Source organism: Musa acuminata, chromosome BXJ1-5, assembly GCF_036884655.1.
Source record: "Musa acuminata AAA Group cultivar baxijiao chromosome BXJ1-5, Cavendish_Baxijiao_AAA, whole genome shotgun sequence".
NCBI classification, from domain to species: domain Eukaryota; kingdom Viridiplantae; phylum Streptophyta; class Magnoliopsida; order Zingiberales; family Musaceae; genus Musa; species Musa acuminata.
Window position 1 is genome coordinate 37,507,968 of NC_088331.1, and position 10,688 is coordinate 37,518,655.

General features: G+C 41.3%; 2 protein-coding genes and 1 long non-coding RNA gene across 3 annotated transcripts; 1 reads left to right on the top strand and 2 right to left on the bottom strand.

Moving 5' to 3' along the window:
* Positions 1–2,646: 2,646 nt before the first annotated feature.
* Positions 2,647–3,845, top strand: LOC103985161 (WRKY transcription factor WRKY71-like). Its single transcript, XM_009402789.3, has 4 exons — positions 2,647–2,794; positions 2,864–3,178; positions 3,253–3,369; positions 3,440–3,845. The coding sequence occupies exons 1-4, from the start codon at positions 2,723–2,725 to the stop codon at positions 3,707–3,709; spliced, it is 774 nt and encodes a 257-aa protein (XP_009401064.2). The 5' UTR covers positions 2,647–2,722; the 3' UTR covers positions 3,710–3,845.
* Positions 3,846–4,852: 1,007 nt separating this feature from the next.
* Positions 4,853–7,958, bottom strand: LOC135674166 (bHLH transcription factor RHL1-like). Its single transcript, XM_065183721.1, has 7 exons — positions 7,314–7,958; positions 7,119–7,211; positions 6,885–7,022; positions 6,603–6,668; positions 5,797–5,862; positions 5,469–5,537; positions 4,853–5,386 (listed from the first exon to the last, which is right to left on the bottom strand). The coding sequence occupies exons 1-7, from the start codon at positions 7,842–7,844 to the stop codon at positions 5,024–5,026; spliced, it is 1,326 nt and encodes a 441-aa protein (XP_065039793.1). The 5' UTR covers positions 7,845–7,958; the 3' UTR covers positions 4,853–5,023.
* A 2,178-nt stretch (positions 7,959–10,136) lies between these two features.
* LOC135674167 (uncharacterized) lies at positions 10,137–10,530 on the bottom strand. Its single transcript, XR_010513536.1, has 2 exons — positions 10,392–10,530; positions 10,137–10,311 (listed from the first exon to the last, which is right to left on the bottom strand). It is a non-coding gene; the product is annotated as an uncharacterized LOC135674167 (long non-coding RNA).
* Between the last annotated feature and the right edge of the window lie 158 nt (positions 10,531–10,688).

Below are 10,688 nucleotides of genomic sequence, written 5' to 3' on the forward strand. Positions count from 1 at the left end.
TTTGGTTCGCCCGCTAGCGGTGTCGCTTTGATGTGCGTGCTTTTGGCTCGTCGAGGTGCGACGCGCGTGTCAATCATAGGTCGACGGTCAACGTATGGATGACGTGGATATTTGTAGGATCAAATATTTATATCAAATTGAATCTCATCGATTTTATGGACGAAAATACTGTATCTACTGTCATGCTTAAAAATAATATTAAAATAATTTTATAGAGAAAATATTATAGAAGGAGATAAGATATCCTTTCTATTAATATCTCACTTAATTTTTTAATAAAATCTTCGAAAACACAAAAAGAAAAGATGAAACAATCGAATGGCATAATCTTATTTCGTTTCCCAACAAAACTTATTTCTCTTTTAATTTTTAATCATATAAAAAAAGTTTAATTTTATTTCAGTAAGTGATAATACGTATTGTATTTTCGTCAATAAAATAGAGAAAAAAAAATATATAATTAAATATTGTTTTTATATAAATATAAAATTTTTAATATAATTATTAAAAATAAAAAAAATAAAAATATTTTATTATAAGAGATAATAAGTCCCTCAAAATGAAGTGGCCCTCCAAACCAACAGGAGATGACATGACACTTGTTATTGCGAAAGGACAAATCTGATGCTTCCGAGTCTCGTAGGGTTAGACCTCGAGAGAAGACGACACATGCGATGATGGCAAGAGAAAGCTAATGTGGAGATCTAACCAGCAGATAGCAGCCGATGATGCAGTGGTGATGGCGACGAGAATCGCGACGTGGGAACTTTTGGTGGTGTGGAAAATGGATGCATCGAGCTTCTTTTGTTCTGATCATGAAAAGTTCATGGAAACTTGGTCCTTTTTTATGCCTTCTTGTTTTGTCCTCTTAATTAGATTGACATGAACAGTATATAATCGAATAAACATTGACCGGAGATGATCACCTCAATCAGTCCTCTAAGGACCATGTGATTTAATGTTCTTTATGTCTCGAGTGGGGCAGAATATATTGGTGATTAATTATCATTAGGTGTCAAAAATCAAAAGAACATTTTAAAAGTAATAATACAAAATTATATTAAAAATTAACATAAAAAATAAATATGATAACTTTCTTTCTATGTCTAAAAGTAAACTCAAATCTCAGACTCATTGTACTCCCTCTCAAGAAGAACATCTAAATTGTCTAACCTCTTTCTTTCACTAAAATCTTATGGCTCTTTTCCAATTAATTAAAATCTAATTACAACTCTAAACATAGATGTGGATTTGCCAAGTCATGGAGAAACTCAATTGTCTCCGAAAAAGAATAGTTATTTTGAAAGTAAAGAATATGGTCGATAAGTATTTTTTGGATTTTATAAGTGAAAAGATAAAAACGAAAAAGTTTGCATCAAGAATGAGGAATGCAAGTTCTAAAAGAGTTTGGTTCGAATGAAAAATAATAATTATAAAAAAACAACGACTAATTGCTCTATAGATATTTCTATATATCTTATGAAAAATATAAATATTTTTTTAAGCTTTATGAAAAATTTATATGACATAAACGACAAGAAACTCAAACTTTTAGTGTATAAATTAAGTAATTAATTAATTAACAAGCAAAAAAAAAAAAGATTCATTTCATGCATAAAAAACGTAGATAGCATGAGTTCATGCTTTGAGTTATCGACGTGGTATAAATTCTTAGCGTTAATTTATATGTTTCTTGATGATTTTAAACATAATCTATGCCACATTTATTTACACGATGAAAATTGTCCACATAGAGCAAATCGTAGGCACTTCGTTTTCTTCATTTTTTTTCTTTGGCAAAAATAGAGGAGAGTCGTAAGTCAACGCAAAAGCAAGTCTTCTAAGTCAACTGTTGTACTCTAACAAAGGAGAGTCGTAAGCAGTATGACGTACCCACCCACTTTGCGTCACCAAACGATGAGTTTGGATCTTTCCTAACTTTACGAGGATCCAATGCGTAATCGAACCTAATCTTACACCAATCGAAGAGAAGAAACGAAAGAGAATTGGACATGTAGAAGAGTCGACTCGCTATCAAAACCATGTCAATATGATGAATTGCCAAGCATAGTTAGTGTGTGGATGCAATCGAAGGTTTTGAAAGATCCAATTGACTTGAGAAGCTCAAAGACTCAAGCTTGTGTTCACATAGTTGTCCTTTAAATCCAATTTGACATCTTCTTTCTAATTATTCTATACAAAAAATAATAATAACAATAATTAATTACAATGTCGGACCTCAAATTGATTGTGATTACAGAATTATGTATACAAAAAAAGAAGACAATACTAAACAAATGAGACATCATAGTCAATCTTTAGCATTGTAGTAGGTCTAGTGGCTCCTTCAAGATCACCACAGGTTTGACCTATCAACCTATAGACGAGACTTCAAAGTTGTTAATTGAATCGCTTCGAGATATAATACACATCATGATTGAAGGTCACTGTCAACTTATCGCAATGCTTCCATTGACTCCCGATCCCCGGTGAATGGCTTCTGTGTTCTTTCCTATCCCAACTTGTCGTGGATAGACGCATGAGAGATGTGCACCGAGTTACAGTCTGCTTTGAATTGATGACATGCAGAAGCTGACGTCTGGTTGGTGATGCAGCGTCTCCTACCTCACCATTTCTGCACAACTTCCTGTGAGTCTCCATCTTCTTTGTATAAGAACACTCCTCTCCTTACACCTGTTGGATATCTTCTGTTTGGGTTCTGATGGATTCGAGGTGGGCGACTCTCAGCCTTGACCTCGGCGTCGGCCTTCTTCCGTCTCCTGGCCAAGTTTCGGTGAGTTTTAGCTTGCACGGCCAATAATCTGCTCGATCTAGGGAAGCTGAATGCATAAACATTATGCAGAGAGAGCGTGATTCAGTGCTGGTCGAAGGGAGTTCTTCGAGAAAAGAAGAGGCTCGTTTGGCGAGCACACAGTTTGGAGATTTAGAAGCCGAGCTGAACCGGATCAGTGAAGAGAACAAGAGGCTTAGTGAGATGGTCAGCAACATGCTCACGGACTGCGTTGCTCTAAGCGGCGGCGTGCCTGCGTTGCCGAAGAGGAAGAGGATCGAGACGAACACGCCAGGTGACGACGACCCATGCAAAAGAGTGAGAGCAGATCCCGTGCCCAACGCCTCGAAGGCCTACGTGCGGATCGACCCGAAGAACACGAGCTTGGTGAGTTCCATCGATCGATGATCGACGTCGCAAATGAAAGGAGCATTGATCAGGTGGTGTTTTGGCGTTGTCAGGTGGTGAAGGACGGATACCAGTGGAGGAAGTATGGTCAGAAGGTGACGAGAGACAACCCATTCCCCAGAGCTTACTTCAGATGCTCCTTTGCTCCTTCATGTCCTGTGAAGAAGAAGGTACAGAAAGATCGAGCTTACTCATGTCCCATACGACAGACCGACTCACTTGCTGTGTTGGATTCATTAGGTGCAAAGAAGTGCGGAAGACGGATCGATCTTGGTGGCCACATATGAAGGCGAGCATAACCACAAACACCTTGCGCAGGACGAACTCTACGTCGGAGGAATCCCGTGCCGGCCATTGCAGCAGCGATTCGGAAACCAGGAATCGCCGGGGTTTCACAGGATCCTGGTGGACCAGATGGCCTCCTCGTTGACGAAGGATCCAAGCTTCACGGCTGCTATCGCTGCCGCCATATCCGAGAGACTTCTGCAACAGACACCGGTTCCGAACTAGGCGTGCGATTGAGTACTCAGTATCCTTCCTTCCTCGCGCTCCCAATACAACTTCATTTCATATAGGATCGGGTGGATGTAATCGAGATTCCAACTTGTATATTGCTCATGCAACTTTATATATATATATATATATATATATAGTGCCCATTGAACATATGTTACCTACTGAAATATTTAGGATACGAGATTTGTCAGTCAAAGAGAACGTAACGTTAGTTCATTGGTTAGATCCGCATTAGCTAATGAGATTTTATCAAAAATAATTTAAGAAATATTTATTTTAATGTTCTTAATTTAACAACATGTAATGATCGATCCCCAAATAATCGAGACATTATTTTTCGTTATTGAACTTGAATTCATCCCGATAAGCATTGGTGTTATAGCAGTAACAAAGTTGGATTGTTAACCATATTATTAGGAACTAAAAAAATAGATGTGTTTCAGTGTATATTTGTTGATATTAGAGAAACGTATAAGAATAATACATTTTCCTTCTAACCGAGCCTAGAATACTATAATAGTTTACTATAAACAAACAACTATATACATACGTATATATATACATACAACTGTCGATGATTTAAATATTTTAAATAATATCAGAGCCGACCTAGTAAACGTGGATTGAAGATACCAAAATACTAGGTCTAGAACTGATTTTAAACAACTAAAAATAATAATAAAAGGACTTATCCGATTAGAAGAACTAATCAAATCGACTGATAGTATCCAAATATCGACCAAGAATGACTTTCAAACAACTTCAAGAAAATAATAGATGAACTTATCCAATCGAAAGAGTTAACCAACTAAAATAACATATCAAGCAGCGATGAGTTAATAATCACTGTTGCATTAAGTCTCACCTGAAAACCCAACAAATCAAAATCATTCTTCTAGTGTTAAGAACTTGAAACCCTATCTTCCCCCTCAAACCGACAATAAATAAAGTCATCACTCCCAAGCCAATAATAGACTAACGCACTACATCTTACTCGACTTCCACTACCAAACACTTTCCGCTCCACATCTCCTTTAGTTTATCACCACCACCATCATTCCTTGCCCCCTCACCACATTCTCCTCCAACCCCACCACTGTATTATATTGATTTATCTAATGCAAAATCCCATCCATCTACATGAAAACGACAAGCTTCCAATGAAATCGAATGGAAAGGCATGCTTGTGAATGATGGGAAAGAGAAAGCAAAGTAAAGTCGATAACAGATAGACACGAAGGAAAGGGAAAAGCTAATGGAGGATGAAGATACCCAAAAGAGAGAACTTTGACGTGGGCCTTCCTCATCTCAAGGAATGGCGGCTCCGTCCTTGCTCCCGGCCGGCCATGGGGCGTCGGCTTCCGTGCCGCTGCCGTTAGTGGACTGAACTGTCAGCGCGGAGATGGTCGGCGATGCAGGTGCGTCGCCAGCTGCATGATGCGTCGGGCGGTTGAGCTGGCCGAGGCAGCCGGAGCCAGGAGGCCGGGGATGGCAGGCGGCGGCCGAGGAGATCGCCGAGACGAGGGAGATGGGTATGAGGCAGAGACCTTTCCCCTGGAGGTACTGCATCGCCGACCCCATGTCCTCCTCCATCAGCTTCGCCACCTGGTGCTCCGCCACCGTCATGCCGCCGTCGTCGCCGCCCACCACGCCATCGACTCCCGCCCCGTTCTGCCACCACGTAGAACATTTACTCCGATTTCTTTACACGAGTGCCATGCACAGTCTCCGTCAAGATAGAGCGAACGAATACCTCTGAAGACATATCAGCCACGAGGGGCGCAACCGCCGCCGCTCCGCCCAACCTGCTCATGCTCAAGACCTGTGTGTTACCGATGCATGTAAATTGCTATTAGTATTCCGTACACAATAAAGCAGCAACATACTCCTTAAACAGTCATCTGAGAACCACAGTGGCAGCACTTGCACGATCACTGCACTGTGTGCAAATCTAGCATATCAATAAAAGCATCAGCCAATGGCTAACTACGTTAATGTATCAGTCTCCATGAAAGAACAATGACGAAGTATCAGCCAAGGAAAACTTTTGAGGCATTGTAAGGAGGGAGGGAAGTTTTTGCCTTGACTTGGAGCTGGAGGAACTTGACGTAGTCGATGATCTCATCCAGCATCAATGCCTTGTCCGTCTGCAGTGAAAATTATAATGCAAGGTTTACTGACAAGTTTGGAAGGCAATTGCTGGGGAATTGACTCGTAGAGAACACTAAAAATGCATGGATATTCAGCACACATTCCTCTTACTTCTATTTGACATTTTAACTTGACTATATAAATCTTTTTCATGTTTGTAGTCATTGTTAGATGATCAACATTGTCCACTTCTGGATTAGGTTGATTCAGCAGTTAAAATATGGCATCTTGTTCTTCCAAGGAGTAGAAATCTGCATAGTCGGCTTCCAGATGAGGTAGATATAGCAGCGAAAGACAGCATCCAAAGAGTAGACATGGCATCTTTTTCTTCCAAAGAGTAGAAATCTACATTGTCCACTTCTAGATAAGATAGATGTAGCAGTTAAAACATTGGCATCTCTTTCTTCCATGACATTGCCATTTCCAGATGAGTTAGACGCAGCATTTAAAAGATGGCATCTTGTTCTTCCAAAGAGTACAAATCTATATTCTACACTGTCCACTTCTAGATAAGTTAGACAAAGCAGTTAAAAGATGGCAGGTTGTTCTTCTTCCAAGTACTAGAAATCTACATTGTCCACTTCTGAATATGGTAGATGTAGTTGTTAAAGATGGAATCTTGTTTCTCCAACAAGGACAAATTACATAAGGTGAACAAGTATCATAATGTAAGATTATTAGTTTGCTCACCAAAGGAGTATAGGAGGGAGAAGGGAACGAAGGGGATGGTGCGAACCTTATTGCCGTTGGGCACCAACTCCTGCAGGGCTTTCATCCTCTCCGCGATTCTCTCCCTCCGAAGCTGTGCCACAGGAAGCAAACAGAGTCCAACAAGAAGACAAATCAGCTAAAACAGGGTACTGAAGACAAAGAGTTTAGAACAGAGAATGGATGAACGCAGCCAAGAAGAGTCCAAAGTTTGGAACAGAGAATAAAAGACAGGAAAAAACAAAGAGCATTGAGGAGGAATTGTTCCCCAAAAATTCCATTTTTCGCATGGAAAAGCGATGAGACTTACTCTTTCAGCAATGCTATGTGGATCCGTCGCCTGCCCTCGCCTCGCCCTCACCCTCGGCCTCGGCGGCGCCGTGACCCCGCAAGCGGGTGCCGAAGCTGCCGCCGTCCCCGTCCTGGTGCCCTGCCCCATCCCGTAGTTCTGACACGGTTTGGAATTCAGTTAATTCCCAACTTCCCCCAAAAAAAGAGTCTCCTTTTTTGGTCTACAACAGAGAGAAACGATGGTTCATGAAACCTGGGGATGATGGAGAAGCTGCTGCTGGGTAGGCGCTTGAATCGCCCGCTGGAGCGATCCCCCGAATCCATTGCTGTAAAGCCCCTCCGCCTCCTTCCGTGCATTAAAGATCGAGTTTTCAGCAGGAAAGGGAATGTTTTTTCCCCCCTCTTTTTATCGCTATTAAAGGAGATTAGGAAGTCATTGAGAGCGTACGGTGAGATGGGGGGATTTGAAGGGCGCATCGACTTCGTCTCGGGATCTGTCGACGAGGAGGCCGGAATCCCCGGAACCGCCGCTCCCGAGGGAGAGCGGCAGCGGAAGAAAGCCCCTCGAATCTCCACCGCCGGCCGCCGGCGGTTGCGCGATCGACTGAAGGAGCAACTGCTGCTGCGCCTGGTGGTGACTGTGCTGACCCAGCTGCAGCAGCATCGACGTCTCCGTCAGCGAGCTCCCACCTCTGCTGGCCTCCTGCTGCCGGAGCCGCGAGGCCAGCAGCGAGGACTCGTCGTAGGGCACGTAGCGCACTCCCTCTGCCGCCGACGCCACCTCCGGCGCCTTCCCGCCGACGCCAGCCCCGAAGAGCAACTTGGGGTCCCCCAGCCCCGGCGGCCAGGCGGGGGCGAGGCCGGAGATCATCTGATCGAAGAAGTCGTCGCGGCCGGCGCCGCCTCCGCCGTTCTGGAGCTCCTGGAGAGCGACGTGTGGCGCCGCCATCCCCTGCACGTCCTTGCCGCTCCGTTGCATCACCTCCGTCACCGAATCTAGGGGTAGGGATAGGGTTTCGCTCTGTTTCGTCTCTCTCGATGGTGCGCGCGCGCGGGAGGAGGAAGGGAAGACGGCCGTTTCGTGGTGCGTTTCGTGCTTATGAATCCACAGTTAAGCTAAGCTAACTAAGCGGCTAATGCGATCGCAGTTACCGGCGTTGCTTCGTCGCAGTCGACTCAAGCTTAGTTGAAGTAGCTACCTCATAATTGATTGTGGTGAAAGATGTCATTTCATAGGTAAATTATCTATTAATACTCACATTTTGGGTTAAGCAGTTTATAAATATTTTAATATTAATACTTATTATTTTCATAGCTCATCAAATTGATAGCTGTTTATAAAATTTAGGCCAATGGTATTGCATTCAAAAAAAAAAAAAAGAAATTTTCTCAATCAGTCCTTTACAAGCAGATTAACTTCCTTTTCAATGTAAAGATTTATAAATTCTTTTAATTTATAAAAATATATATTATTAGACTAATAAAATCTTTATATATATATATATATATATATATATATATATATATTGTAAGAAAAATAAAATTAGTATTTACTTTGTTAGATGTTGGTGGGGATAACGTGGCTTGACCTGAGGAGTCAAGGTGGAGGTGAACCGTCGATTGGAAGTAGAATGATTCAAAGATTAAAAGAGTAAGGATATTATTATTTATAGTCACGGCTTCTTGTGATTAGAAACGATCTTACAGTTATCACTTTGTAAATATATTCCCTTGTATAAAAAAATATCATAAATGGTATACTCATGAACAATGAGACACACAACAATTCTAATTATATTCTTAACCCTCCAAGGAGAATGTTTCTCCTATTTAGCAGCTCCACCAGATTCTCTAATTGGATTCTACTCTGAATTCTCTACACTGCATAGTCCATCTTTAGACCATATGCCTCATGTACAGGGAACAAAGGGGCCAATTGGTAGGCCAATTTTGACTGTATGGAAAGAGAAACACTTTTGTGGGTGGCCAGATGAGTTCTTTGCTATTTTGTGTTCTGGATGAGGCCTGTGTGAGACTGACTAATTAAGCAATTCATATTTCTTTCAGAAAGAAAGAAAAAATAAAAGAGATCATGGATGAGATCCATCAAAGTTGAATTTGACCTAATCAGTTGACATATCTCATAAGATCTCCGGATAAAGCTAATCCAGGTTCAACATCATGAGCTGTAGAAGAGCTACAGCCTTGCAACTCACAGAGAACCAAGTGCAGGACAACCTGTAACACACACCTTTAAGAGATCACTAGTGACAATCTTTAAAGTTTTTTTTTTTTTTTTTTATCAATATCATTCCATCTAAAGGTTCAAGATGTGATTATATATTCTTATGTTTCTATGCATTTTAGGTGAAAATATGTTGTCATGACTCCCTATTAGTGAAAAGACCCCCTGTGCTGAACAAGTATAGTAGTAGTAATGTGGAGTTAGTGAACCGAGGGAGGGCTTAGAAGGCCAGGAGATAGCTTAATCTCTATAATTACCAAATAAGTAGGTGTCTATCTATCCTTGTGCCAATCATGTACAACCCTTCCCTTCCTTGTTTCTTCTTTTGCCTGACGACTATGGCAGCTTTCTAAACTGCGACACCAGCAAAAAGCCAGCATCGGTAGGGTGCTACTCCCTCTCTAGAAGAGACACTGGACTCCCACAGGTTCCACGGGATTTGATATGTTAATGCGGGAGGAGACCATACTGCTTGTAGAATTGAAATGGGAAATGTTGTTGCTCTCGTGTAATAAAGACGCATATGATATTGCTTGTAGAATTTGTGGCGTATTGGTTGACAGCTCTTTTTGGTCCTTGGATTATTAGTATTTCATGCTAACTCGGGTGATGGGTCTGTGCGTTAAATTATGTAGTACATTTTGGATGGCTTCCAGCTAAAAGGCTGCCGTTTAAACAATGGAATAAGCTGCCGTAGTGTGTCAGTTCATGATTGAATGATTGTACCAAAGTTGCCTTTATGCTTGTCGAACAAAGCTGCAGCCACAGAAAAAACAAATGATTGATTAATGACCATCATACTTCCTTCATACTATTTCATGAGATTCATGCGAATAATTGACTAATGACCATCACATTTCCTTCGTACTATTTCATGAGATTCATGCTAAATCACATAGGCATCTCATGTGTAACATGATTCATTCCTTCGCAACATCCGGACTAGAAAACGACAGTGTTTTAGCCTTCAACAATGACAAGGAGATGTAACCTCGAGAGAAGCCACTTGATTAAAAGAAAGAAAGAGAAACCAAATAAAGACTTTTTGGTGATGAGCACTGAAGCTTGGAGAAACATTAAGGTTACAAAATCCATCAAGAATTTTCAAGCATTTAACAAGAGAAAATAGCTGTTTTAGCTGGAAGGATGATGAGCGGTTGAGGAAACCAGCAAGCCTCTCACATCACTCACCTGCATACAGCTGACAGAAATCAAAGCCATCATGAAAGGAAAACCAAAAAATGAAGGTACAAAAAGAACAAAACAAAGTAAGATTGCAACCATCATTTCATAAGTGAACCATCTAATTATGTCCAGATGCATGTCCAACATAAGGGGATCAATATGCTCGATCAACTTGGCACATTCTCATGCATGTCCAACCGAACAGGCCTCGCCCAGCCGATGAAAGTTTGGACTCTGGAATTAAGCCTGCAAACATTCTGGTGTCTCTTCGCTTTTCCCAGCAGTAGATCACCAACATTTTAGCATGTACAGTAAGAATATAAAAAAAAATTGAAGGCGTTAAGCAGAGTTAAATGCAGCAGAGAATACTGTAAAGCATAATAAGCCGAATAC